Raw genomic sequence first — 27,533 nt, 5'->3', positions numbered from 1 at the left:
GTAAAAAAAGTAGTAGTAGTAAAATTATGTCTTTTTAGAATTTAGGTGAATAGACATCACTTATTTTGTTTTCTTTTTCATCTTTTACCACTTTGAAGGCCAATGGTGTCGGTTAATAAATCTTTTATTGTGAGATAAAAAGCTAATTATTGATTTTTCATTATCTGAGCATGGCAGGCAGAGTTGCACTTTGGGATCCTAATACAATTTTGCATTTGACAACACAATAAGTGTTTGCTTTTGGCCCGTGGCCCACTATTAAGTTTCTGTTTGGCTCTCCAAGGGAAAAGGTTTGGGCACCCTGATTCAAACAATATGATGTATTCAGTATAAAGCAGTGGGATGGTGTGAGTAAACCAGATGACCAGGGCTCAAACCTCACTACTGCATTAGCCACTACTGAATTATGCCTGAAAAAGCAACTAAATTGCTGGCATCTGAATCTGTGGTGGAATCATAGTCCATAATCTGCCGCCTCAACCAGCAATCTGTTTAAGGAGGCTCGCCCTCAAACAAGTTGATTCTATTTTTCGTGATGAAAGAAGGAGGTAAAAGATCTGCCATGCAAAATGTATTTCCAGTTTTCCCACTGGAAAGTTTACACAATGTGAGTATAAGCCAAAAAGTGACTATTCTAAAATCCTTATTAAAAGTCAGTGACATAAGAGTGCATTAGAAAAATCTAATCCAAAGCCTCCTCAATATTTCTTGTCTTGATAAAAATGATTTCTGTTACAGAAATGGATATGGGTTCAAAATGTAGTATGAAACAAATCTAAACTTGAAGTTATAATGTTTGACCTTTAGACATTATTACTGCAGTTACCCAATTGTCAATGAGAATATCAGTAAAGACTGTCTCCTCTGTTAATGTACCATGTACAGACCTTTTACCAGCCAACATTTAAATGTGTCATAGCAGAAACATGGAAACTAATAACCTTACCAATGACTCAGTTCCATTAAGTGTTCTAGTTGGCCATGAGAGTAGACAGCATCACACTTACCAGGGCCCACCAACAAAAAGCCATCATTAATATTATCAGTTATACTGTTGTCTTGCTGTTACATGTAAAATGTTCCTATTGTGTACAAAAACTGATGCAGCAAAACATTATGCCACAGTCTCATTTACTTAATCAATTAAAATGTCTATTCACTGTGCATTTAGTAAAATGTTACTTTGCTTTTATTGCATGAATTTCTGGAAGAAATCTATTATATATTTTACCAATATGTGGAATAGTGAGAAATCATTAGCTCATATAATAATCTTCAACCATATTATCCGATATTTCTTTAGTTTCCTTCAGATTATTTTCATGTGACTGATATAGGCCTATGGAAAAATGTGAGTTAGGCCTATGCCAAAATAAAACAACAACAAAAAAATATTTAGGATTATCCCATTGTATTAATCAAGAAAGACATTGTTTGATTTAATTGGAAATATGTATTATTTATAAACACATTTTAATGAAAGCCTATTGAAAAAGTTCAATTTCGATTCGATTGCGTACGACTCTTTTCTTTTCAGGCAGTTCTCTAGCCACCACATATCCGGCCAGGGTCCCTTTCATAATAACAACATGGCTGCCTTCTGTAGGGGCAGACACCGGTGGAAAAGGACTAATTGTTTGCATGTTTTGACAAGAAACCTGACAGGTAACAGTATGTTGTTTCAGTATATTTTGGAGATACGGAGAAAAGAAGGGGGTCAGGTTAATAGCTGGGCTTGTTTCCGTCAGCACACAGCTAACATACAAACCAGCAGCTCTGCTAACTAACTCAGGTGGCTCTGCTGGATATTTGTTCCTGTTAATTACTATAACTAACACTCCCTGGTGTTTTCCCACCCAGCCTACGTCCATTCTAATAAAACGACTCTTATTATTGTATATGTAATGTATGGTGTTATTCTTATTGGCCTTATTATAAAGTAGAGCTCTTGCTCTTTTCTGTGTTAAACATGTATTATTTGGCAAGTTACAGCTTTATAAGGTTGTGTTGATGAAGTTATGTTCATGTTCGCCCCGAAAACGTGTTCTGTGGTAATAACATGTACGTAAACTAATGAAGAGAATGTTAATTTGATGCTAGTTGCTAAAGTGACGTAATATTTCGCACTATTCTGCTGCTCTGCGCCACATGGATGAAAGGGTAAAGGTTGCATACGATCCAGTCGACCAACAAACGAGCCTTAATAAAACAAAATATCTACACTTCATGCTGCTTGCTACAGCCCTCTATACTGAGGAGAAGTAACACGATGGGCTTACACATTCTTTTAAATTAAATAGGTGTGTTGTGTTGTATAATGTTTGTACCCTGTGTATAAGTTTAATTGCCATAAGTTTGGATGGTGGAGATCAAGTACCAATCTCCCCAGGGGAGAGAGGTTTGTAATTGGTAGAAAAGCCTTTATAGGTGAGGTAAATGCAACAGTAATTGGCTATCTATACTATACTGTGTACATCAACTAGTCTACTGTTTGTACTATTCATCATCCATTATGCTCCTTCAGGGAAGTATGACTATGACCTGGTGGTTATCGGTGGTGGGTCAGGAGGCCTCGCATGTTCCAAAGAAGGTGAGATCTGAGCCTGTTATTCTTTAATGTTTGGGCAGATATGATTTACACTGTAATTTCTAATATCACACTCACATAATATCCATATTTACAGCGGCACAGTTAGGACAGAAAGTCGCTGTCCTAGATTATGTGGAGCCATCTGTTAAAGGTAAAATATATTTTTGTCAACCTGCAGTGCTAGTTCATTACAAAAAAGATTAAAGGCACCATTGTTTAATCCTCTGGAAATGCTTGTCTGAACAGGCACCAAATGGGGTCTTGGTGGTACATGTGTCAATGTTGGCTGCATTCCTAAGAAGCTCATGCACCAGGCTGCTTTACTCGGTACTGCAGTCAAAGATGCTAAGAAGTATGGCTGGCAGATCTCAGAGCCAATCAGCCATGACTGGTAAGTCAATCAAAACTTTTCCCTGTTTTTTCATCGGCTTGAGGGAAATGTAACGAAATGGCTAAACAGCACCATCTAGTGATGTAATTGCAGTTTTGGTTGGAAAATGAATTTTGAATGATTGATGCTATTACTTTATTTTATTACTGGCCTGTCAGTCAGATAGGACATGAAACCTTAAAACATGTGAAAAGAAAAGCAGCCTTAAAAATTATACAACCAATACTGTGAGTGATGTGAAAATTGCATTAATGGTTCCCTGAATTACCAAATAATTAGCTTTAATTATGGCTTGCCGAACTATAATTTGAATATATGATGTCTGGGTGTTATTATGTCTGTGAGCCAACACACCCAAAGCAACTACTGATCAGCACAGGCACACCATGAAGCATCTTTTCCACTGTGTACCCTTAAGTCTGTTCAGGAATGCAGAGGCTGGGTCTGTTAATAGTATTATCTCTGGTGTGTTTTCCAGGTCCACCATGGCAGAAGCTGTTCAGAACCATGTCAGGTCTCTGAACTGGGGTCACAGAGTTCAACTGCAGGACAAGTAGGTGACACCAGCTGTGTTTGCTTTATTAACACCTTTTTCTTTGAGTAATGATGTTTCATATATAAGTTGATTAAAAGGACACAATTAGGGAAATACTCCCTATTGATTTGAGGGTTAGTTTAACTGTCTAATGTGTCCCATTATTGTCTAATTGTTAACTTCATGTCAAGAATCAAAGTTTCTGTTATTGATCTAATGATCTAATTTGGTATCTATGATCTATCTGGCTTCTAAATTTAATCCCTCTGTAAAATAACTACATTGTGTTGATGAAGGTTCTCAGTCACCCAGGTCAGGGTAATTCTAAGTGCTGCATCATAGGCAACAGACTTGTTTCAGTTTCTTGAAGACTTTTCACCTCTCATCCAAGAGGCTTCTTCAGCTCTTAGAACCATTAATGCAATTTTCACAGTTCTTAGAACTAAAAACTAAGCTTGATGAAAAAAATATTCCCATAGCAGGTCATAATTGTAAATTACAAAAGTCTTTATGAGTCTAATTATGAGATTAAAAAAAAACTCACCATCAAAATTTCATAAATTCTACTTTGTCTCATCATTTCGAAAATAATTATCTCATAATTATGACTTTTTCAATCAAGGCCTCGTTTTCATAGTTTTTTTTTTTCTTAGACTGGCAGAAATGGGCTTCCATCGAATGTCCATACAATAATAGAACAATTATATTTAGGTAGGCCTGTCACAGTAACTAATTTTTGTTGGATGATATATTGTCCAAGAGAAAACTGCATTAAATGAGAAATAATTTCATTTTGAGACTATTTTATGCAGTTGACATAATAATAACGTAAAAGCATTATAAAGAGCCATGAACTTTTATTTCTAAATATTCAGACATGAGAAAAAAATACTAATGTGCGCACAAGTCCTGTAATGGTAGGACAAACCCTGCTAGTTATTTGTGCATAATGTTGGATAAAATATTGGGGAAATTCTAATGTTAAACAAACAGCATGTAAATACAATGGGCAGTATCAAGGCCATGTACATATATTGACAAGTCAAAAAGATATGTACCAAAATTTGATAATGTAACTATCATAGCAAGCCTATATTCCTGTGACGCATTTTCTTTAACTTTTGCACATTTTTAAGACATGACATATCGCTGAAGGCTGTATATTTCTTGTTACACAGCTGAGGGATTGAGAGTTGGCGACCACATGTTGATTGAGTGGTTGGCTGGAGGGCAAACAGGTGTTAACCTCTGTGTGAATGTGTCCAAGCTTAACCTAACATGTTTTCAATCCAGTAACATTGTTTCCTTGGACACAGCATATCAAGTAATGTTTCTAATAAGATTTATATTCCTTTTAATTAACAATTGAGAGGCTTTCAGACCAGCAGCATTGTTAAGCTAAGTGCAAGTAGTCATTTCACTCAAGCGTATTAATTAGAAATATAGCAAAAAGGAGCGATGATGTTCAATGAATATCCAATTTTTAATCAGTAATAATAATTAGATTACATTATTATATTTTATTAGATAATTATATATGAGTGTGATTTATGCTCTTACTGACTAATGACATCAAAGAAGTATTTTTAAACAAATTATTTCACAGTCAAAATTGAAAGTGACATTGTAAATGGAATGAATGGATTGAAATTAAATGTGATTAATCCTGAATTAAACATCCAACGATCAATTCCAAACAAATGTTTTTCAAAACACGATCTCTACATGGCAACAGCATGGCTTACCTGATGTTGAATTTAGATACATTTAAAACTAAAGCAAAATCTATAAAACTGGCAAAAACAAAAATTACAATTAAAAAATGCAAATTCTGCTGGCTGTCATCTTTCATCCTCATCCGATGGAGACAAAAAACCCTGGCTGTTAAATGTCTTTGGTTTTCTTCTTAAAGCTTCTGTAAGGTACTTTCATTTTTTTGTTGCTGCCTACTGCCCCTGCAGACAAAAGTGAATAAAAAGTAACTCAGTCTAAAGTAAAACTTTGTTTTAGTTCCTCAGGCTGTGAGTCTCCTCAGCTCATTCTCAGCACTGCCATAAAAAAGTAGTTTTAATCTTTTGGCTTATTCAACCTGGATAAGTCAGATTTTCTTGTTTCCTTAAGCAGGTCACATATCGGGATCAGTAGGAATTTAAGATTGATTTAAGATTGTTTTTTAACCGGTTAAAAAAATCCTTGTAATATGTTTTAATTTTGAACCAAGGCTGAATTTATGATGTTACAATGGATGCACAATGTGAGTGCAGTGTAGAATCAAAAACAAAGAAATAAAATGAAAGAAAAGTTGTTCAAAGCAGCTTGTGAAACCACCCCTGCAGCATAGTCCACATCTCCACTGTTGATTCCGATACTCTATGATAATGATCCATGAAGAGATATAGCTCAACATCTAGTCTACATCCCTTGTTCTTCTGCTGGTACAAAAAGAGAGAGAATAATAACACAAGCAGAATATAACCAGGAACATTATCTATTTACTCTGCTCTGTGTAACTAAATCATGGTCTGAGTTAACTTTGCAGGAGTTAATTTAGATTTCAGCAGATTAAAAAGATGAAACGTAGATAGTTTACTGTGTGTTAGCAGGAAATAAGTGAGAGAAATGATCATGGGGGTTACAAAAAAATCAACAACAGCTACTGTATGTGGTGTGCGCATCTACAATAGATAAGTGCACCACCAGGAGTAACCAACTGTTTACTGTCTGTCTTGCAGGAAGGTGAAGTATCTGAACATCAAAGGAAGCCTAGTGGATGAACACACTGTTAAAGGACTAACCAAAGCAGGGAAAGAGGTGGGCTGGTTATTCAAAATAAGACATCTATCAATACTTTCAGTCAGTCCCAAACTGATCATTGGAAAAAAACAAATTCATTACTTTAGAAAACATTATATGTTTTATACACATATTTTTATGTAGTCGATGAAATATCATGTATTAAACATGATATATTATTGCATTCTACTTTATATTTGCATACAGTTCCTGTGTGTACTTCTTTCTCTTAATACATTTGAAGTGCAATCAACATAGTAATAAAATGTTACTTGTTTCAGTGAATTCAAAGGGTTTCCATCATCCCGTGTGCAGAATACTGTGGAGACCTCTTGCTTTCATTTGACATTTCCTTATTTTTTGAAGGATATGAACAAAGGCTGTTACCTCACATTTTCCTCCTCTCATACAGACGATCCTGACTGCTAAGAACATTGTGATCGCCACAGGGGGGCGGCCCAAGTACCCCACAAATGTAAGTAATATTGCTTTCATCATTTCCCCAAGATGTTTGGCATTTTCTCTGCCAGCATGCGCTTTTTGGTTGATTGGTTACCAGGTAGTCAAACAAATGAGGAAGAAACACCCTACGGCAACAGAGTAGTCCAAACCACTCAAGTGATTGCATTACACTATGGAACACAAAAGAAGGCAGGTTTTAGAGATCAAACTTTTGGTTGTGTCTAACATCATTGAAAGATCTGTTAATAGTTGGTTGGACAGTTCTGTTCACAGCTTTAACTTGTTACAGATCCCTGGAGCAGTGGAGCACGGCATCACCAGTGACGACATCTTCTGGCTGAAAAAGTCGCCTGGGAAAACGTGAGGAAGCCCTCCACCTACCTACACACACACACACACACACACACACACAGACTTTATATTAAATTGTATCATATATTGTGAAACAGATATGAACCAGTCAGTCAGAGTATATGCTATGATGATGGAGAGTAAAAACTCTGTGTAACTTCAGTGATTTAACTTCCTTTTTTCCCGAAAACTCTCAAAATTAAAGTCAGTGAACATTAACGCAATACTTTGCGACTGCTTTAGTCCTAAAGTAATTATGTCAGCCTTAAATTGATACATTTAACTATATATAGGTTTGTTGACGGCGTTCTCTATACAATGAGCTACAAGGAAAACAGAACCTGTAACCTCTGCAGTATTAATGTGTCGCTCTAGCTCGCTGCGCTACCTTGCTCACTGACACGACACGTCCCACTGTCATGCACTGTAATCATTCGTCAGTGACATGCAGTTTGTTTTTCTCCCTTCCTGTCAGCCTGTCTTCGCCTCATGATTCAGATTAGCGCCGTGCATCCTGACCTTTACAGAACAAGCCCTTTAATCCAGCCATTTAGCCCCTGTCATCGCCTGGTTAATTGGTCCTTCCCCGATGTTTCCTCTTGGCACGACGCGCAGACGGTGACTAGTGGTTGTGGTGTACCTAGGTTGTGGTTGTTGTTTGCTTCACGGTGACAGATGAGCGGAAATAATGATTCCGATATGTAAGCTTCATATGTATCTCAGCTGTCTGCACCTGGAGCATGGAGTTTATAATTGTTTTTAATTAGATCCTTTTTTTCCGTGTTGATGATAAGTGCTTGTGTTTTTGGCGATGAGTATACAGCACTTCAGTTATTTTTTTTCATCTTGCTACAGACGTACAGACAGACGTAGTAGCAGAAGTTCCTCTATCCATTTAATTCTAAAATGCATGTTATTCCAATAAAGCATATGAATAGTAATACATATGCTATTCAGACTTTTGACCACTTGGTGGCAATACAGAACCATTTATAGTCAATAAATCAACATGAATGTATTGCAGCCATCCTTAACAATTACCTCTGTAATATTAGCCCATTCAACAAAACACTTTTGTATGAATGGAGCAGAATTATCCACTCAGACACTTGAGCTCAGGAAGTACTTTGATGTTAGTGGAGTCCTCTACCTCCCTGCAGGCTGTAAGGGGTTAGCATTAGCTTTAGCTTCCTCTATAAACCACACACACTCCACACACACTCTAGCGGGAGATGTTGTTGTGCTGCTGAGCTGTCAGCCGTGCAGGTGAGGTCCAAGAGGCTGTTTCTGCTGGCAGGGCTGATGTGGGAGGGGGTACAGTCGAGTGATGGGTGTCTAATGGGTCTTAGAGCACATACACACCTGAGTGACAGATTTTCCCCCAGGGCCAAAAGCCCAGCACTGGCTGCCATCATCATGCTATCAGGAGAAAGGACTGAGACACGTGCCAGCAGGACTGTGATACTGGTGTAGGGATGGGCCACTACTTGAATGAGTTGGAGCAGTATGAGGGCTCTAACCCTGAGTTGTGTTGTGTGGACAGGGACCACACTTCCTAGGAGTATCTTTCAGCAGTTTATTGCAAAGAACCACAGATGGCTCCAGCAGAACTTCCCAGCATTTGTAGAAAAACAAAACGATCACAGGATCTCTTTTGCATACACGCAGTCTGTGTCTGTGTAATACCATGAACAGTGTAACAGACTGTCTCACGCAAGCCAACATGCTCTCAACAGTACATTTTAGCTTTATAAGCTAAACAGCAGTCCTGCCAAACAGAGATACAGTATTGTACCACTCTCCTAACTGGCAGATTATTTTAAAGGGACAGTGTACAGCTCAAACATAAATGTCACCATTTGATGCACCGTACCAGATTATAGCTTCAAGCTAATTTGCATCTGTAGTCCCTTGGCATTTTATGTTCTTTTAAGTTATGTAGTTAACTTTCCAAATAACACATAAAGTGTCAGTTTCTCCATGATTAGTCAGCTGGAGAGGCTGTTCAGCTAGTGATTAACAGTCGGTGCCTCAGAAAGATTGACACAAAAACTAGTAGGTGAATTTTTTTGCTCTACCATCACTTCTGTTTCTTGCCTGCATACTCGTACATGTCTCCATAGTTGAAAGGGGTCAGACAGGTTGTTAAGGACATATAGCATCATCTTCTAGTTGAAAAATGTAACAGCTGTACAGACTCCAGACCAGTGTATAACAAGAAGCAAGAAGGGTTAGGGGAAAGGAGACAGTTTCTTAGTGATGAAAGTGTAGAATCAAGCTAAAGCTCTTTGCCTAATCTTCTTTAAGCCACTTCACAATACGTGCTAAGTGCAGCTGTGCATTACACAGACACCGAGAAAATGGGCACCGGGGCTTTTAGTGGTTAATGATAGCATGGTCGAGGGCAGGATGTGCCGCAGGCAGTCTGAGCTGTCGGGTGGGCCAGATTGAGGGGAAGGAGGTCTGGGTTGGAGAGGTAAAAACAAGGTAGAGAAGGGCCTCATCAATGCGGGTGACGGGCGTCACTCAGCCAGCTAATGTGTGGACTTGAGCCCTGAACATGGCGCACCCCATCTGCAGGGATTAGACTAAACACTGGCAATTAGCTCTCCTCAACATCACTGATCTCAGGGTTGGATTAGAAGTGTGATTCACCTGGACCACACACACACACACACACACACACACACACACACACACACACACACACACACACACACACACACACACACACACACACACACAGCTTTTCCTGTCCGTGTTTTCTGCATTTTCTTCACACCTCTTCACCTCCCTCTGAGGTTATGACGTTTTGTAATTCATCACCTCTCTAATTCTAGGATTTAAAGTAAACATTTTCAACTTTGGACTTGCTTTATTTTATTTGGCCAATGTGTGCTGCACAAATGATGCAATGAATATTTATTGTATTATTTGTTAGTGTAAGAGCTTCTCTTTTTTGTGTTTTACAGGCTTGTGGTCGGAGCCAGCTGTATCCTTTGCCTGCCAGAGAGCTTGTAAATGGAGCCACTGTATGAAGTCCACTGGTAATCTGTTGTGAAATAGTTAAATTATGCCAATGATATTTTTCTATGTAGTTAATAAGACCAGGTTTAAAAGGTATTTCTGAATAATCTTTGCACCTAAAACAAACATTTTCTGATTCCCCCTTTCTTTTTAAGATTGCTACTTGTGCAAGAACAACAGTGTTTATCTGTCATGGTCACACATCAGGTGCTACCTTACATGTAAAAGTAGTGTTATCCTCAACCTGGTGTTGCTCAGATGTAGCTCTGGAGTGTGCAGGCTTCCTCACTGGCGTTGGCTTGGACACCACAGCGATGGTTCGCAGCATCGCCCTCCGGGGGTTTGATCAGGTATTGCTCCCTGAACTACACTGCATATCATATCATATCACATCACATCACAGCAGTGATGTTTTTTGTCATGGTACTAGGGCTAAATTCTCTTTTGGTTTCTGCAGCAAATGGCAGGTCTAGTGACAGACTACATGGAGGCATATGGGACCAAGTTTGTATGGAAGTGTGTCCCTAAGAGAGTGGATAAGCTCTCCTCAGGAGCTCTGCAGGTGACCTGGACAGACAACCACACAGGCAACGAACACAAGGACACCTACGACTCTGTGTTATGGGCAGTTGGTAAGTTGGTGCATGGGTCACACCTCTGGGTCAGTTCACTTAAATCTGAAACAAACCTTAATTAATGTGATAATGAAAAGTGAAATATTTTTGTTAATATACTTAAGCAAGACTTGTTACTCCCTCTAGAAAGGTTAGGTTTAAATAGAGAACAACGTCCCTGAAGTGGTGGAAGCTCATTAAGTTGCCAATGGACATGTAAGTTAGAGCTGAATATGGCAATGTGGCTGCCAAGGGAAATATCCAAATCACAAGAGTTTACATTTTTTGATGAAGGTAAAATGTATCAAAACACAATTCTGTACAATTTTTATAAATTAAGTATTTTTGTGCTACAGAGATGCCCCGGGCTACAAACCATAGTCTCCAGGTATAAGTGAGATGCTTGTTTGGAACAATCGCAGCAAAAATCTCATCATCATCATTTTAATATTGTTTTGTTGTAAATGAAATGCAAATATTACCATTCCCGCTGGAATTGCGACTCATAGCACAAGAGCAATATCTGCAAAATAAATGAAATATTGTTCAGCCCTAATGTGACTAGAGGAGATGCCAAGACTCCAGACATGAGACCTGGATACAAGTCAGCTAAAAGTCACAAAAATGAAGGTTGAAGACCTGCTCTTGACTGCTATGAGTTTTGACTTGTTTTAAGACTTAAAAGCAAAAACCTTACAATATCAAGTTTTGGCCTGAAAAAATCCAGGACCAATAAAAAACAAATCTGGCATAGCCTCACATCTTGAATATAACATTATTAACATAGCTTTGAAAGGAAAATCTTCTGCGTTCTTCTGTGCTATTCTAATAAGACTTGATATGCTTTAAAAGTCTGTCTTGACTTGTACTTCACTTGATTGACTTGAGACTTGACTTGAACTTCTCCCAAAAGACTAAAAAACACTGACAGATGCTTGAGCCTGAATTATTTATAGTCAGCTACAGTCTTTTGCATTATGAAGGTGCCTTGCCACACAAAAAGAACAGTCAACCAGATGTTACATTGACAGTAAATAGATACAGTTCACAGTGCAGCACAATGCAGTAATGAACTCCATATCCACCGTTTTACATGTAATGCACCAGCCATTTTGTTTCCCATGACTCCCCGAAATAAAACACTGGTATGACTTTTCTCCCTGCCGCCATCAATTTCATTGTCATCCTCAATAGAGTGCAGTGTCAGCAGATAGCAGAGGAATCAAGGCTGAAAACAAAGTAATAAAGCCTGAATGATGGGAATGACCAGGGGAAGTGTTAATCACCCACCGCTGGCTCTCTGGCTCTCTGTTTGGAGAGGGCCAGTACGGGGCAGGATGCACCCAGGCACAGGGTCACCTCGTTCCCCTCTTTGTTCTCCCTCTCTGGGTCTTCCTGCCCGTGCCAGCCCTGCGGAAACCAACCCTGCATCTGTCACTGCCATCCCTGCCCGCGGCCCTCTGCCTGCCATTACCACCAGCCCTCCTCCTCCTCTTTCTCTGCTATCCATTCTCTGTTCCATCATTTCACTTCTCCTGTTCCTCCAGCACTATGAGTAACAATGGAGGGAACATCCGTCAAGTGCTGTTGATTTATTTGTGTTGAGTGCTTTCAAAGACAGGCAGTACTTCTGAAAATCTGACTACCAGGCATTCCCAGTGTCTACTTCACCACACTATCGCTGTATTTGAGTGTTGTGAGAGGTGGAGGGGGGGGGGGGGGGGCAGGGTCCCCTCTTGCTCTATGCGTGTGACAGCAGCAAGGATGTGTGTGACCCTGCAGCTGAGATGACGTTCGTTCTTCCCTCCTGTGGTTCAATTCCCACATCGTCTCCGCGTGAGACTGCTGGTGAGAATGACATTTGTATTGAGTGCATGTATCAGTAGGTATTCTGGCTTGCGTGAGCTGCTGCAACCCTTACGTTTCCTATATTCATTAGAGAGAGAGTTCTCACCCAAACTCAGGGAAGTACTTTTTGGGACACTTTTTAGACATTTTGGGAGCCAGCAAGACCAGCCATTGAAACTATTTCCAATCCATAGTACACAAAACTGTTGAGTATTTAGCCTTTTTTGTGCTCTTTCATGTTTCATTTTACATTAAATTGTATAAATGCCATCATCTTATATTAAAACAATGACTTTACATGCACAAAATTAGGGCTGCAACTAACCATTATTTTCACTGGCGATTAATCTATCTATTATCTCAATTCATGGATTAATGTTTAGTCTAAAATATAAGAAATTTGTGAAAAATGTCGATCAGGGTTTCCCAAAGCCCAAAATAACATCCCCAAATGTCTTGTTTTGTCCACAACCTAAAGATATTCATTCTATTGTCATAGAGGAGTAAAGAAATTCAAAGTAAAGAAAGTCCAAATATGGATAAGTGAAACATCTTCAGCCGCTTGTGCCACTTTGCATCAAAATAAGATTTTTTTCTTAGTTTCTAAGACTGTGCAAACACAGCCTCCCTCTTTCATCATTTCTTCAACCACCATCATGAAAGGGTTGGTGTTGCAAGATTTAGACATATCCAAAAATATGATTGATTGATATCCAAGTCTACAGTAATCTTTAAAAATAGGTGTGTTTTTCCTTCGAACCAGAAAAGTGGCCTTTTGGGCATGTGTCTCCACCCTAGCTTTGAAAACTGTTGACTAGTTGGTTTGTGTACAATGCATCCATGACAACGCACAGAGCTGACTGTAAACAGGCAAGCGGCTGTGTGTCACAGACTGCAATTAGCAACCCCAATAGAGACACATAATCTGAATGTGAATGTGCTGTATACGTGCTCATAGAATGTTCCTAAAACACCTTTACAGTATGGTCATATCCCAAATGTTTTAATCAGAAAATGCTATATTTTGATTAAGGCCTCATTCAGAATATCCAAAAAGAATATGCTGTTTACATGACCCATATCAAATTCTGAATATCATCATATTCGGAATAATAGTGTAATATTAGCGTGCATGTAAACGTAGCCAGTGTTTAGATTTAAAATAGTTTTCAGCAATTGTTGTAACACCAGCAGCAGTATCCTTGTTTTAGTGCTACTAGCTAAAACCTGGGAAGACCCAGCTCTATCCCTGATTGCTTTTGTTCCCATACAGTTTAGTGAGGACCAGTAAGAACGTGGCCTCTGCTCTTTGATGTGAGCATGCAGGAGTTATGAGTACAAGGCCACTTCCCTTTACTGTGACCTTACACCAGGGGCCAGGCAGCGTCCCAGGTCTCTGTGGAGTTATTAAAGGCCAGAGGGGACCGGGGGACAGTATCACCACTGTCTGCCACATCCTTCTCCACGGCCCTGCCTCCCTCCACCTTTCCCCTGCGCCTTCCTGGCCTCATGGCCGCTCCCCTGTCCAGGTGTGCCTGCAGAAACACACCAGGAAACAGAGCATTTCCACACTTCCTGTCTGCATGTGGACAGTGGGCACATTAGTCTTCCTCCTCACTGCAATCTACAGTACTTATTTAAAAACATTTCCTAGTTCTTTTGAAAGGACATTTGTCCGTCTCAGTTTTATCAGTTACGTTCCCGAATGTTGCTCTTCAGTCTCCTAATCTGATCGTATTACCCTGTGGGTTTGCAGTTGTTGAACTGGGAAATGACTGAAAATAGTCTGATATTATTTGAATGATAGAGACAGTTTCTGGGCAAGGACATGATAACTGTCAGTCATAGAATATCTGCTACAGAATACAGTAAAGCAGTAAAGGCATTCAAAACTAAATAGTAGCTGAACAGCAGGATATAAAACTAAACATCTAAAATTAAATACAGCATTTATGTTATCATGGCATAGCATATATGTTATGTGTCTACAATTTTTATGTTTCTGATGGCTAAGAGAGATATTGTTGAGATGAGTAGAATCTTGTTGTGATCAGTTAAGACCAAGCTGTGATGGTGGTGACTTTGTAGGTTAAGGTTTTGGTTGCCAACACTTCATTTTGGGACACAGTATAGAACAGTGATGATACTGAAGTGAACCAATCTGTCTGAAGAATAAATGTAATTCAGTGAGCACTCATGACATTTCCCATTCCCATGACATGTTTTATTATGTACAGATCATACAAGATTTTCTGCAGCTAGTGAGCTCTTTTTAAATTTGCATCTTGCAATGTTTTTTGCCCTGAACTAGAACACGTCATTGATTTTTTGCATCCTGTACGATCTATTAGGCCAACAGTTACAGTGCCCTTTGTCTTTGTTCATTTGATTGATCAGATAAGTGTCCAGCTCTCATTTCCACAGCTTGAGGAGGGTTGTTGTGGCTAATTAGCCTAGCAGTCTAGAGGCTTCCGCTTGATGTCACAACATACTTTGTTCAGATTAGTCTATCTGTTGGACCGCAGTGTGTGCCTATGTTATCAGCTGGCCAACTGTTGTTGTGTCCTCGCCCTACAATGGTGTTCTGGTCACTGCTACAGTAGAGCAGTGACTGGAGCTACAGACAGGAAGGCCACATATGTAAAGAGAAAGTCTATACTTACAGTCAGATCCAACTGATATGGGTTTTTGTCAGTCATTACTGATATTTTTACAGTACAGTAATTAATGCTGAAATTCTAGTTTTTGTATTTGATGTTTCAGCTTGAGAAATATATTCTTATCAATGTATTTATCATCCTGTGAAGCAATTGTATCTGGTGTATAAAGGTTATACATAATTAATAATAAATAATTGATGTGTATTAAAGCAATTATTATCAGTTAATACACATAAATATAAGAGTCTAAATTCTACACAGTTCAGTTTAAAAGTGTTCAAAACTCATTATACATGTGGAGTCGATCATTTTTCTTGACACTGCTTTCATTTCATAGCCTTCATCAACCGTTAAGTGAAGAGACTTAGTATTTATATGATTAAATATCTCATAATAACCCAATAAATACATATTAATGAATGATAGTTAGTACATCTTATAATATGTAAAATTTCATAAAAAGTGTGAGTATGTATTTTAAGTGATTACAGCTGTATTGCTGTATTACTCAATCATTGAAACAAAAAACATATAAGAAAGTTAAATTTCACTGAAAAAGCACAAAGCAGAATACCTAAATTTCACTATAATTCTCTTTAAATTATGCCATTTAGAGAATGACATGTGTATGTGGACTGTTCCAGTGGACATACAGGACAAGAAAATATTTAGTCCCTCCTTTGGGAATTGGTCATGACTGCCCAACTTCCCCTCTCCCCTCCATCTCTGTGCTCCCCATGGCCTTCAGCCACCCATGCTGTGGAGCACTCGAGCACTAGTCCCTGTAGCCCCCCTGGTCTGAGAGCAGGGGGAGGACGTTGTTCTTCGGCTCCAGCCAGGAAAAAGGGTCTCGGGGGTTTGTTATTTTTGCTGTCCGATAGCATCTACATGGGTAGCTCAGGGCTGGGTGTTTATTATCCTACTCAGGCAGGTTGTGAGGAGCTATGGAAAGGAGAGGGGGGGCGAGCGGTCCACGCACCATCACCATAGAGACTCAGTGTCGACAGCATCAGTCAGCCGTCCCCCAGGAAGTGTCAAAAATCACACCTTGGAGTATCCCTGGGGTCGATGGGATACTGATTCCCAGCTGCTCATCCATTTCCCCTCCTCTCTCTCTCTCTCTCTCTCAGCTGGCCAGATGTTGTTGTTTTCTAATTTAAGAGTTCTAAATTAGGATTTGACCTTCATTTTTTATTTTGAGGCCAATGCTGGCACTGGTGGTTTAAGATTTGAGCTGGGAATTGTTGATAGTTAATAGCTGGTTTTGTCCAACAAACAGTCCAAAACCCAGAGATATTCATGTCACAGTTATATAAAACTAAGAAAAGCAGCAACTTCTCACATTTGAGAGGCTGGTATCAGCCAGTGTTTTTCTTTTTTAGCCGTGCTAGTGCTAAAACTCTAGGTATGCTAATGACAACCACTTTGGTTCAGACAGAATATTTCTGCAGCTGTTGGACACATTTCTATGAACTTAGTTACAGAAATTCAGGGTCCCCATGATGTCACTGTGTAGCACTACCGTGACATTAACAGTTTTGATTAAGAGTGAAATATTGTCTTATATGTGCTATACGACCAAATACATGCAGCACTAATGACATTCCCATCAGTATCAGCTCAGTTTTCTACTAAATTGCAAACATGCTAAAAGGCTCAAATAAGCTAGTGACCATGGTAAACATTCCTCTTGCTAAGCATTAGCTTGTTAGCATTGTCAATGTGAGCATGTTGATGTTAGCATTTGTTCAAAGCACCACTGTGCTCAAGTACGACATCATAGAGCTGCTAGAATGAATGTAGAGCCCAAGTCGTGTTGCTTGATGTATGAAAATGAATTTATGATTAAAATTTGATGGCAGTAAATCTTTATTGTTTGGTAAATTCTGCAGGTAGAGTTTAGAAGGGTTAACTGCAGAGTTTATCATCAATTGTGACCCATGAAGGTGAATCAGGGAACCATATTGTTTCCTTAATGTTGTAAGTCCTAACTCTTAGTTCTCTAGTCGCATTCTACCGTAGGGGTTAGGAACAGTGTACTGAGCTCCTCTTTGCAGTCTACCATGCTTTTGATAACCCCTTCTTTATTTGGATAAGGTTTTCTGTGTTGGATCGGAAATGGTGACCTAAAAAACCTCAGGCAGACTGTACAGAGAGCCTCCCTCCTCTCCCACACCTCGTTCTCTCCTGACTTGTAATGTAATATTCTCCTTGTGTTGTTTCCTCCCATTGAACTCAGGCAGAGCCCCTGAAACCAAAGCCCTGGGCCTGGACAAGCTTGGTGTGCAACTCAACAAGGAGACGGGGAAAATAGTTGTGGGCGCTGACGAGTCCACCTCGGTGCCAAACATCTATGCTTTCGGTGACATCGGCGAGGTAGGCATTATGAACACCACAATGACAGCAGAATTGGCCCTGATAACATCAGTGGTAATAGATCGAAAAATGCTACATAGTTATAAATCATTTGAATTAAGGTCATAAAGATGTGTGGTATTTTAGATTTAAAGAGCGGGTCTTATAGGTTTTCTGTTTGCATACACATAAAAGACAAGCAAGTACTTGGCAGAAGACCGAGTACTAAGTGAGGTTAATCCAACCTGCTGTCATGTAATCATTGGCATGGCCACTGAACCAGCCATGTTAATACTAGTTCTACCTGCTGCATGTAACGTCACTGTTGTTTTTTCCCCGCGACCAGCTGTGTGCTTCCTTCCTGCCTCCCAGGCCTCATGACACACACATACTCGTTTGATTGACAGTACGCTTTGATGAGCCGTACTTCGCCCCAGTCCGTCTGTCAGCTTTTCACAGCACAGTCGAGGATTTTTTTTATTCGTCTTTTTTTTCTTTTTAAGTAGGAGGGTTGATAACTCAATTTGTCCAGTGCTTTGTTGTCGTTTTTTTTTCCATCTCAGAAAAGTGTGCCAAGAAATGCATTATAATGATGAATGACACTTACTGGAATACCAGAACACACATCCACTTACGTACATGCAGAGGTGCAGGAGATGTTTTGGACAACAGGATGTGCGGTGGTAATTTCACAGGTTTTAGTCATGTCTTTAGAATTGCCCTGCAGCCCTACTGTTTCCTGCACCACTCAGTTGTATGTATGTGTGTGTGTGCATGCGAGGGTGTCTGAGTGAATGTGTTTGTCTGTTTTCGCAGACATCCAGAACAATAAAGGGAAAAACAAAGAAGCAGAGCATTTTTTAAGTGAGCTGGATGGATTAAATGATTAGCCGTCACTCAGTCAGTCAGTCACTGACTCACCTTGTCTGTTGTGTGTTTGCATTTACACTGTTTCTGCACTGACAATTAATGTGTGCAGTCAGAAAAAGATGACAAAATGGTTTATACTTCAGACTTCTGTTATAACAAGGTCAACAAATCTTTATAATGATTTGCAGCTTCAAGAAGTAGACCTAGATCTTATGTGTTTGATTCATAGAAATAATTAGTAATGTCTCCTGTCTCTTGTTTTAGGGGCGTCCTGAATTGACCCCAACAGCCATTAAAGCAGGAAAGCTTCTCGCCCGCCGACTGGCTCGCCACAGCACTGAGCTCATGAACTATGACAGCGTAAGTCACAGACTCACACACACACACACACACAGAAGCTGATCATTTACCTCCATCTTTCCACAGCTTGTGTTTGTGCTGCTTTTTGAGCCTTTTGTTCTCAAATTTGAAGCTAATTATAAGAATCCATTGTGTGTTGTGGTTGGAGTCTCTGATGTACCCTCACATCTTATTGTACTTCAGGCCTCTCATCAGGATGAGTCATGACATAAACATACCAGCACTTTCCAAATGTCATTTTTCATCCTATCCTTTTTCTTTGTATACTTGCATTCAACTCTTCTTAAAGTATTAATAGAGGTATTATCATATTGAGTGTCTTTATATTCACATAGGGTCAGGGGGGTTTCTATAGACTGATGTTCTGATATTATTTTTTATATAGTTTGGATTTGAAATTATGATAACTACATTTGACCCAGTCCAAATATTTTCTATCACCTAAGACAAAAAAAGGGGACAAATCTTCACAATTCAGTAACTGGAACTAAAGAATGCTTTGGACTGAAGGAAGATTAAATCATCATAATGGTTGCCAAATTTATTGTCAAACATCTTATCAATCAATTATGTTTGTTTGTGTATGTGTCAGGTGCCCACCACAGTGTTCACCCCCCTCGAGTACGGCTGTGTGGGTCTATCTGAGGAGGAGGCTGAGAAGAGGCTTGGAAAAGATGGCATAGAGGTAAGATGTGGACAGATGTGGTGGATGTGTTGCTGTGATAAGCATTGAATTTCCGACTACTAATATAATATTTCCGGAATGATTTTGTGGTATTTTGAAAGAAAGCCCTTCACATTTCAAATTGATATACAATCGAAAATGGTGAGATTTTTGGTTTTTTCATAATGCTTATTTAACTTTCGATATAAATTTACTTGAAATATAACAATAAATATTACCCGTCAAGAAAGCTCACATTTATACAGTAGGCCTTTGTGAGACCTGAACCGATAACTTTGCAGTGTGAGTGCCATGTGAAATGCCTCATAAAGTAAAACATAATCTTTTTGCATATGATACAATGAGATATGTTCTCTTTTATTAATATATAATAAAGTAAACAGCAATGTTTTGGCAATTTAATTTTGAAATGCAAAATGTTTGATGTGTGTACTTGGTTAGTTGCTCAAAATTAAATTAATTAAACAACAAATCTCATAATATGTAGAAGCAATTATGTTGCTAATCAGAAATTGCTAATTGCTTTAGGTATTCTTTATTATATAACAACACAGAACGGCTGCAGCTTTGGTCCACACTTGTAACTGTAACTTTGTTGTATCATAGGTTTCATTTCTCCACCATTAAATGAATGACTACACGCACAAAGAAAGGTACACAGGTAGTGTTAGTGGCTTGTTACTGTCGTCAACCTGTATAAAAGATACAATGTTCCATAACCCATAAACAAACATTGACACAAGCATACAATGCAACAGCAAGCGGCTTCGTATTTTACGTGCTTGCATACGTGAGCAGTGTGCCAGATGCTAGCCAACACCTGCGCAAGGCCGCTGATAAACGGTTTAGCCGGTGAGGTGGGGCTCCTCACTGTGACTGACAGGCGAGCAGGAGGCCTGATTGAGGTGTGTATAGGGTGATGACAGGCGCGCTGAGATCTGAGGAGGAGCTCTAGCACCGGCCCCCGACAGCTGCACGGCCCTCACAACTTGTGTCGGCACGTTCGCCAAAAGAATACAACACACTACACACACTTTTTAGGTGTGGAGTTTGAAATCAATCGCAATAATGAGCAAGCAAGAGATTTTTATTCTGATTTTATGCAGTTTGAATTACAGCATATAAGGTAATTAAACAAAATCCAGTTTGTAAGTTTGGGCCCATAAACTGATACTAAAATTAATGAATTAAATTTTAATTCTCATTTGGCATTGTGTATAGTCTGCAAAATGTTTTTGGTTGCCATCCTAATGTTGTTTTGGTTGCATTTTCCAGAAAGTATTGCAAAACACTTTGCACAATGTGCACAAGAAGAGATCATCATCACCGCAGAAAACTTCCTCAGAGTTTCTGTTAACATTGTAAAAAAGCAAAGATCACTGTGAAGTAAGAAGTGGCTGTTGGCAGAACACTAAATTAAACTGCTCAGTTTTGAGGACCACAATAGTACTTTCTGTATTTATTTATATTTCTCCTGTTGATATGATTTGTCCTGTTTTTATGTCTGTGTAGGTCTACCATGCTTTCTACAAGCCTCTGGAATTCACTGTGGCAGAGCGCGATGCCAGCCAGTGTTACTTAAAGGTAGAGTTACACTGCAAACCTGAGGTGTTTTTTGTTTATTTGTTTTATTTATTATTATTTTTTAGGTATTTTGGAGAAGATATTGATGGCATTCAATACACCACATAAGTTATATATATATATATATATTGTTAGTTATATATATTTAGCTATAGCCAGAAGCAGACGAGGAAGCCATTGAAAGGGTGCACAACTGCCACCAACACCTCCCTGGCTTAACTTCAGTTTTCTCCCTCCTCAGGTGGTCTGTGAGAGGGATGGAGACCAGAAGATCCTGGGTCTGCACTTCACAGGTCCAAATGCTGGAGAAGTCACACAGGGCTTTGCTTTGGGCTTGCAGTAAGTTTAATAAATCTTAGATTATTTAGTGAAGGCAAAGTTGGCATTTTGTTACTCCATTTCTTACAGCAAACCAAGCATTAAAAATGGTGGACACCAATGAATATTATTCTAAGTTGTCTGTTTTAGGAGATGTGGTATTGTAAGATTGCTTCCTTTTGTCAGTTTTATTTGAACATAATATGTCACTAAGAACACCTGACTAATGGTAGTTTGGTTTGGTCTGGCCCACAGGTCCTTCTTTAAAATCAAGAATTAATAACACCTTGCTGACAAGGTGTCTGTGCAAACAATGAACTGCCTCAATGAAAATACACAACATATCGCAGATACAATTTATAGCCGAGTCCTTCCTCAAGTCCTCAACAGACACAAGCAATTGTTTCAAAATAAGATACACATCATATGGGGTACAAATGGATAGCAAACAATTAGAGGAAAATACAGATTTATTAAAGGATAATAATTATACAGTTATAAGTCACAAGAGAGTAAGTAAAATCAACTTGAATGACCTCTGTGTGTGTTTGTGTTTGTCTCAGGTGTGGAGCAACATATTCCCACTTGTTGCAGACAGTAGGCATCCACCCAACCTGTGCTGAGGAGCTGACCAAGGTCAACATCACAAAGCGCTCTGGCTTGGATGCCACAGTCACCGGCTGCTGAGGTTAAGCACCTCGGTCTCTGAACATTAGTTAGCACACAGGGTCCCTCTGTGATAGAAAGAAGTTAGGCTGGGTTAATCCTGCTCTCTCTCCTTGTCCCTCTCCTTCTATATGGCCCCAAAATGGCCCCCAGTTTCAAAGTGCACTTCCTGTGCAATAGGGTCTCCTCACAGGCCATCACTGGCTCCCAGGTTAGTGTCACTAACATGTCATGTAATGACCAAGACCATGATTATCCCATATACATGCAGGCTGTGAGTGTATGCTCTTAAAGCACGGAGCTATAGATCAGGTTTGTGAGAGCTCTGGCTGCAGAGTGAGCGTCTTTTAAATAAACAGGCTCATCAATCAGGATTAAAGCCTGCGCTCAGGGTTTTGTTGAAATCGTACAAGAACCGTGGACCGAGCCCGAACGTTTTTCTGAATATATATTCTGCAAATATTGTTGTTTCTCCGGCTGTACTTCCTGTCCATTAGTCTTGGAGGTGACACATACCATACACCCCCCTACAAACCCTCTCCATGACACTGATGGATAGCCCCAGGGCCGTCGCCGCAGCGACACCGCCCCATTTCCCATGGACACACACAAACAGTCGGTGGGCCGCCTGTCAGTCAGCCAGCTCAGACCTGGCCAGGGGGCCCTGGCTTGTTTAGGGCCCAGCAGACCCCTTCCTTTCCCTCCCATGCCCCTCTCCATCCCCGTGTATGAAACTACATGGGACTACAAACATGTGCTGTCAAAAGCTGTGCAGATGCCACAGCCCAGACACAGGATAACCCACTGATAACAGAGCTCTGCTATAACTGTACTACTCAGCCTCACCCAAAGGTGGCACTATTGCCCTCCAATTCTCCCCTTTTTTTCTTAGCCAGAATAGAAGACAGGATAAGGTAGTCACTGGATAAAACATAAGCCTGAATGCATTCAGGTTGCACATTTAATCCCTTTAATCCCTATAAAAGATATGTGCTTTTGGAAGAAGTTTGACAGCAGACTGGCTTTATTGGTGCCAAACTGATAAGGGTTATCTGTTGTGTATTTACATGGATGGCAGGTTAGGCCTTAAGAGTCATCACCCTTGAAGATAAGGTGAGCTGTTTATATCAATAAAGCAGTAATCGACCCTCACAGTTGGCCAAAGTGCCCAGATGTTCAACCTGTTGGCTGTACTGGACATCTTGGCTTTATTAAGTAGAGGATGAGGGAGGAGGAGGAGTGTCAATGAAGTGGGTTGCTACAGAAATTGGGGGACCTAAGAGGAGGCTGCTGGGTGTAGTTTATTTTATTTTTTTACGTCTAATCTGCCCAGTCTGATTAATGATTTCGATGAGGGGAGTGACAGTGTGCCAGGAGATGGGGAGAGGAAAAAGAGAGAGCGAGAGAGGTACCAGGTTTATTTGGGCCATGGCCAGAGGAGAGAGAGAGAGGGCTGAGTTTCAGCTCTGGTTAGGGAGGGAAGGGGGGATTCCTGTGTGCTCTGTTCAGGGCCGAGGTGCTGACTGAAGGACCCTGACCTCCGCTCAGCAGGAACAGCTTGACTCTATCACTCGGAGCACAGAGGGCTCACATGCTGCAGCGCTGCACGGCAGGGGCCTGGGGGGCACAGGGTGGAGCGGAGGGGGTGGATGGCCAGGGGACAGACAGAGCCAACCAACCAGCCAACCAACACAACACTGAGCGGTAGCAGCGTGTTTGCCCAGGGTAATTGAGTCTATGTTCCTGTGCTTAACGAGCCACTTCAGAGACCTCAGGGTGGGCCTAAGGCTACGTGAGGGAAGTTATTGAGGCCATTAGTGTAACTGTAATGTCTGTTTGCTTTTTACCCTCTACTTCCCTTCTCCTTTCTCTCATCTGCCGTTATTTATGCAAGTATGGCTGCACACGCACAAAATCAAAGTCATTATTTAATTTTTTTATTTATTCATCTGTCCGTTTGAATGATATCTGTTCATTGTTGTCGATCAGTCGCTCCAGGCCCAATACTTGACCAGTTAGCCTCAGCTGTGCCCCACGGGGGGGTCAGGGTTCAACTTTCAGGTCGGCCAGCTAATGATGACCTGCGCTAAAACCCAAAACTGGGGAGTGCAGGCCTGATGTCACCTGGCTGCCAACTTTAGTCGTTGTAAATAGAGAAGAGTAATTTTCATTAAAGCTTTGTATACATAATTTATATGTAAAGCAATAACATATTGGAATTCACAGTGTCACCATTAAAGTAATGATGCCTACTGATTGAGTGTTCTGTGTTTTACATGAATGACTGTGTGGTTGTTACATTTTTATAGTGTTCACCCATGTGCATTCATTTGTACAAATACACATAGTAGGCATACAGTACATTTGTGTTAAAACAGTACCTTTCCACTGAGTTGTGTTGATTTGTAAAAACAAAACATATGCACTAAGAGAAGATGGAACCAATAATTGTGTTCCAGAAAGAAAAAAGTGAAATGTGAGTACATAAAGGTGTTGTTTGTAAGAAAAGTTTATTTTTGAGTCTCATTCCCAACTCATCAAATACTGACACTTTGGGATGGTAGGTCGGGAAGGTCGCTACCCCAAAGTGTCAGTGTTTGGCAAGCTGGGAATGAGACTCAAAAATCAACTTTTTTTTATACATATACAAAGAAGACCTATTTTTGAGGGATAGTCAGTATTTCAAAAATAGGTTCATTTCCTTTCTTGCCAAGAATTAGATAAGAAGAACCACACCTGTATGGTAAATATGAAGCGACAACCTGCAGCCACTTAGCCTAGCTTAGCATAAAGACTACAAATGCGAGAACAGCTAGCCTCGCTCCGTCCCAACTTAACATGAACAAATGAGATATATTCTGTTAGTTAGTGCGTTTTTTATTATAACTAATATTTTAAAGAAAATTCTAAATTATTGTTAAATTGTCACTTTTCACAGCAGTATTCGAAAAACAAATCCAGAGAACCACTGATGGTGTCGTTGTAAATATGCATCTCTGTGGTTTTGTACAGGTTTATCTTAAAATATGCTACATGGCTCAATCTGAATATTGAGTGTCATAAGGGGTGGTCACACTTTGACCTGGAGTCGTTTCTGCTGACAGGCACCTCTGCTATGCAGCCCTGTCACTCAACCCTCTGCACCAACAATGGCAGAAATTCCACTGTGTTTGTTTGGTTAAGGACAGAGCTCTCTGAAACCCCTGAACCTCCTCAGGATCCACAGCAGCCTCACTCACCCTGAGAATGAAGCTGGTGTCAGTCCTAGCCCAGACAGCGGGAGTAAAGTTCACCCTCCGTCTCAAGAATAGTCGGTTCCATTTAGCAATTGTGTCTCCTCTGTCCCTCCACAATGGAGCAAACAAGCTAAATCCACCTTGAAATGCACTTAGTAGAACATGTCAACATGTCAGGGTGCGCTCAGTTCTGCGCTCCATCTTAATCCAGCCTATTGAACGCTGACAGTTGTCTGTGAGTCAGACATTCACAAGGCCTTTGTGACTTCAGGTCTTGAGCTCGAGCAGCCATGCTGGAGGAGAAGAGCGCTCAGACACACGTTAAAACACACATGCAGGGTATACAGCCTCACAGCAGGAGCAAAAGCCTCAGGAGGAGGAGGAGAAACCGATACATACCTTGTGTAAACATTAGCAAAAAAATGACGCTAGGAACAGAAAAGGCTCAACCTAGGCGAGGATTATCCCTGAGAAATGAATAGGGGCCAATTATGACTGCTCTGTTGTACTGCCAGTGTCTGGCTCAAGAGCTGTCAGCCTGAGATGCCTGCAGGGCCGGGATGGGGTGCAGTGGGTGGGAGGGGGTCCTCAGGAGACGTGATGTAGGAAAAGGGGCCCTTAGACTGGTAAGCCAAGGTGAGACTCCAAACTGGATGTCAGTGCTTTCTCCCTCATCTGGCCTCCCAAGTTCAAGACGATTAGCTGAAAGAACCCACTGAAGCCGTGTACTAAGCCTAATGGAAGGCTCATGAAAACAACCATAGGAACAAGGGTGTTGAGATGAAGTTATATGCTTTTCCTGTCATCTGCTGTTGAAATTTACCCAGTCTACAGGCACTAAAGACACATTTTAATCTTGAAACTGGATTGTGACAGAGTCTGCAGTCTCAACACTCCCCATCGGGAATGTCAAGGTTGTCCTGTTTGTTTCAAAGATCTAAAGAGGACATATTTGATTTTGCTACAACTGTAGCTCCTAGAAAGGTTCAGTCGACAAGTTACCTCCCTTTTCAACCACAAACACTGAGGAAAAAGTCGATGAGGTCAGCTGTTGTCAGAGCGGGTTCCTGTTGGTAGCCCAGTAGAGGTGAGGGGCTGTGAAATGAGCTTATCTGACCCCTGATAAGAACAGGATACCCTCAGGAATGGTCCAAACTCAATACACATGGCTGCTGCAGCAGCCTTTATCTTGAGGAGATGTGGGTGTTTGAAAAGGAACTGCGTATAGCGCTGCGGTTAAAGTTTGGCCAATCTCGACCGGTCCAGTCGACCACAGCCTTACGTAGAACACCAGTGCCTGTGGCCAACAGTAACAAGGATGTGCAACAATGTCATAGTTTGTGGTTCCGATCCCCCGACGTCACTGAGAGAGCAATTATGAACAGCAACCTCAACCCCTAAATCATTTAGTCAGGTCTTTTGCCACACAGGAAGCCGTCTTATCTGGCAGCTGCACAGATTTATTGAGCTGATGTTTGATGACGGCATACAACAAAGGGACAGTATTTGTTTGTATGTGCATGCCAAACCACGCTGATGGGGACAATAGCGGTCTGCTTGCAAGAGCAACACAACAAACTCTGATGTTTGGATCTAAACAGGACGTGTCTGGCGCTCTGTCTTTGGACTTGCAGGCATTATGAATATGTTGTTGCACCTCTTACTTCCTCTTAATCATTGTCTGTGTGACTAGCTACACTTAAATTCATCAAAACTGATGACAGGAAGATTAATTGCTTAATTAATTCTACAGTGCTGCGTTGCTTTGTTGCTTTATGTAGGTGGAGCAGAACATTGCAGCAGGGCTTGATGTGAAAAGTCAGGCATGAGCCTAAGAAACTGAGCCAGTATTGTGCTGGTTCAAAGCGAGATCACTGAGTCACTGCAAGGCTATCACAACAGATCAAAGTTTTGTTTTCAATATTTGTATTCAAAAAACCCACACTGGAAAATCTGACAGTGACTTTACTTTAAAAAAAAAGAAGAGATTACCTCAAAATTACCAAGTAAAGTAAACTAATAATTTTAAGTTGTTAAAACTTTTTAGCTTGTTCAACTTAAATTAAACAGTCTACTTTACTTCAGAAGTCAATTCAACTTTCAAAGTTTACAGTGTAGGGCAAAAATCTATTTTTCAAGTACATGTGGAACTACATATGTGGATTATGAGAATACGGTGATTGACAAA

General features: G+C 40.3%; 1 protein-coding gene across 1 annotated transcript; it reads left to right on the top strand.

Moving 5' to 3' along the window:
* The first annotated feature begins 1,584 nt into the window (after positions 1–1,584).
* On the top strand, positions 1,585–24,365 carry txnrd2.2 (thioredoxin reductase 2, tandem duplicate 2). Its single transcript, XM_073466650.1, has 17 exons — positions 1,585–1,665; positions 2,525–2,590; positions 2,685–2,741; positions 2,837–2,981; positions 3,460–3,534; positions 6,249–6,327; positions 6,722–6,784; positions 7,061–7,131; positions 10,095–10,114; positions 10,408–10,499; positions 10,607–10,781; positions 17,511–17,647; positions 18,761–18,856; positions 19,449–19,541; positions 21,054–21,125; positions 21,367–21,464; positions 22,007–24,365. The coding sequence occupies exons 1-17, from the start codon at positions 1,590–1,592 to the stop codon at positions 22,128–22,130; spliced, it is 1,539 nt and encodes a 512-aa protein (XP_073322751.1). The 5' UTR covers positions 1,585–1,589; the 3' UTR covers positions 22,131–24,365.
* The last annotated feature ends 3,168 nt before the right edge of the window (positions 24,366–27,533 follow it).

The sequence above is a fragment of the Pagrus major genome, chromosome 5 (assembly GCF_040436345.1).
Source record: "Pagrus major chromosome 5, Pma_NU_1.0".
Classification (NCBI taxonomy): domain Eukaryota; kingdom Metazoa; phylum Chordata; class Actinopteri; order Spariformes; family Sparidae; genus Pagrus; species Pagrus major.
The sequence above is the reverse complement of the archived record's forward strand: the minus strand, read 5'-3'. Positions and strand labels throughout refer to the sequence as shown.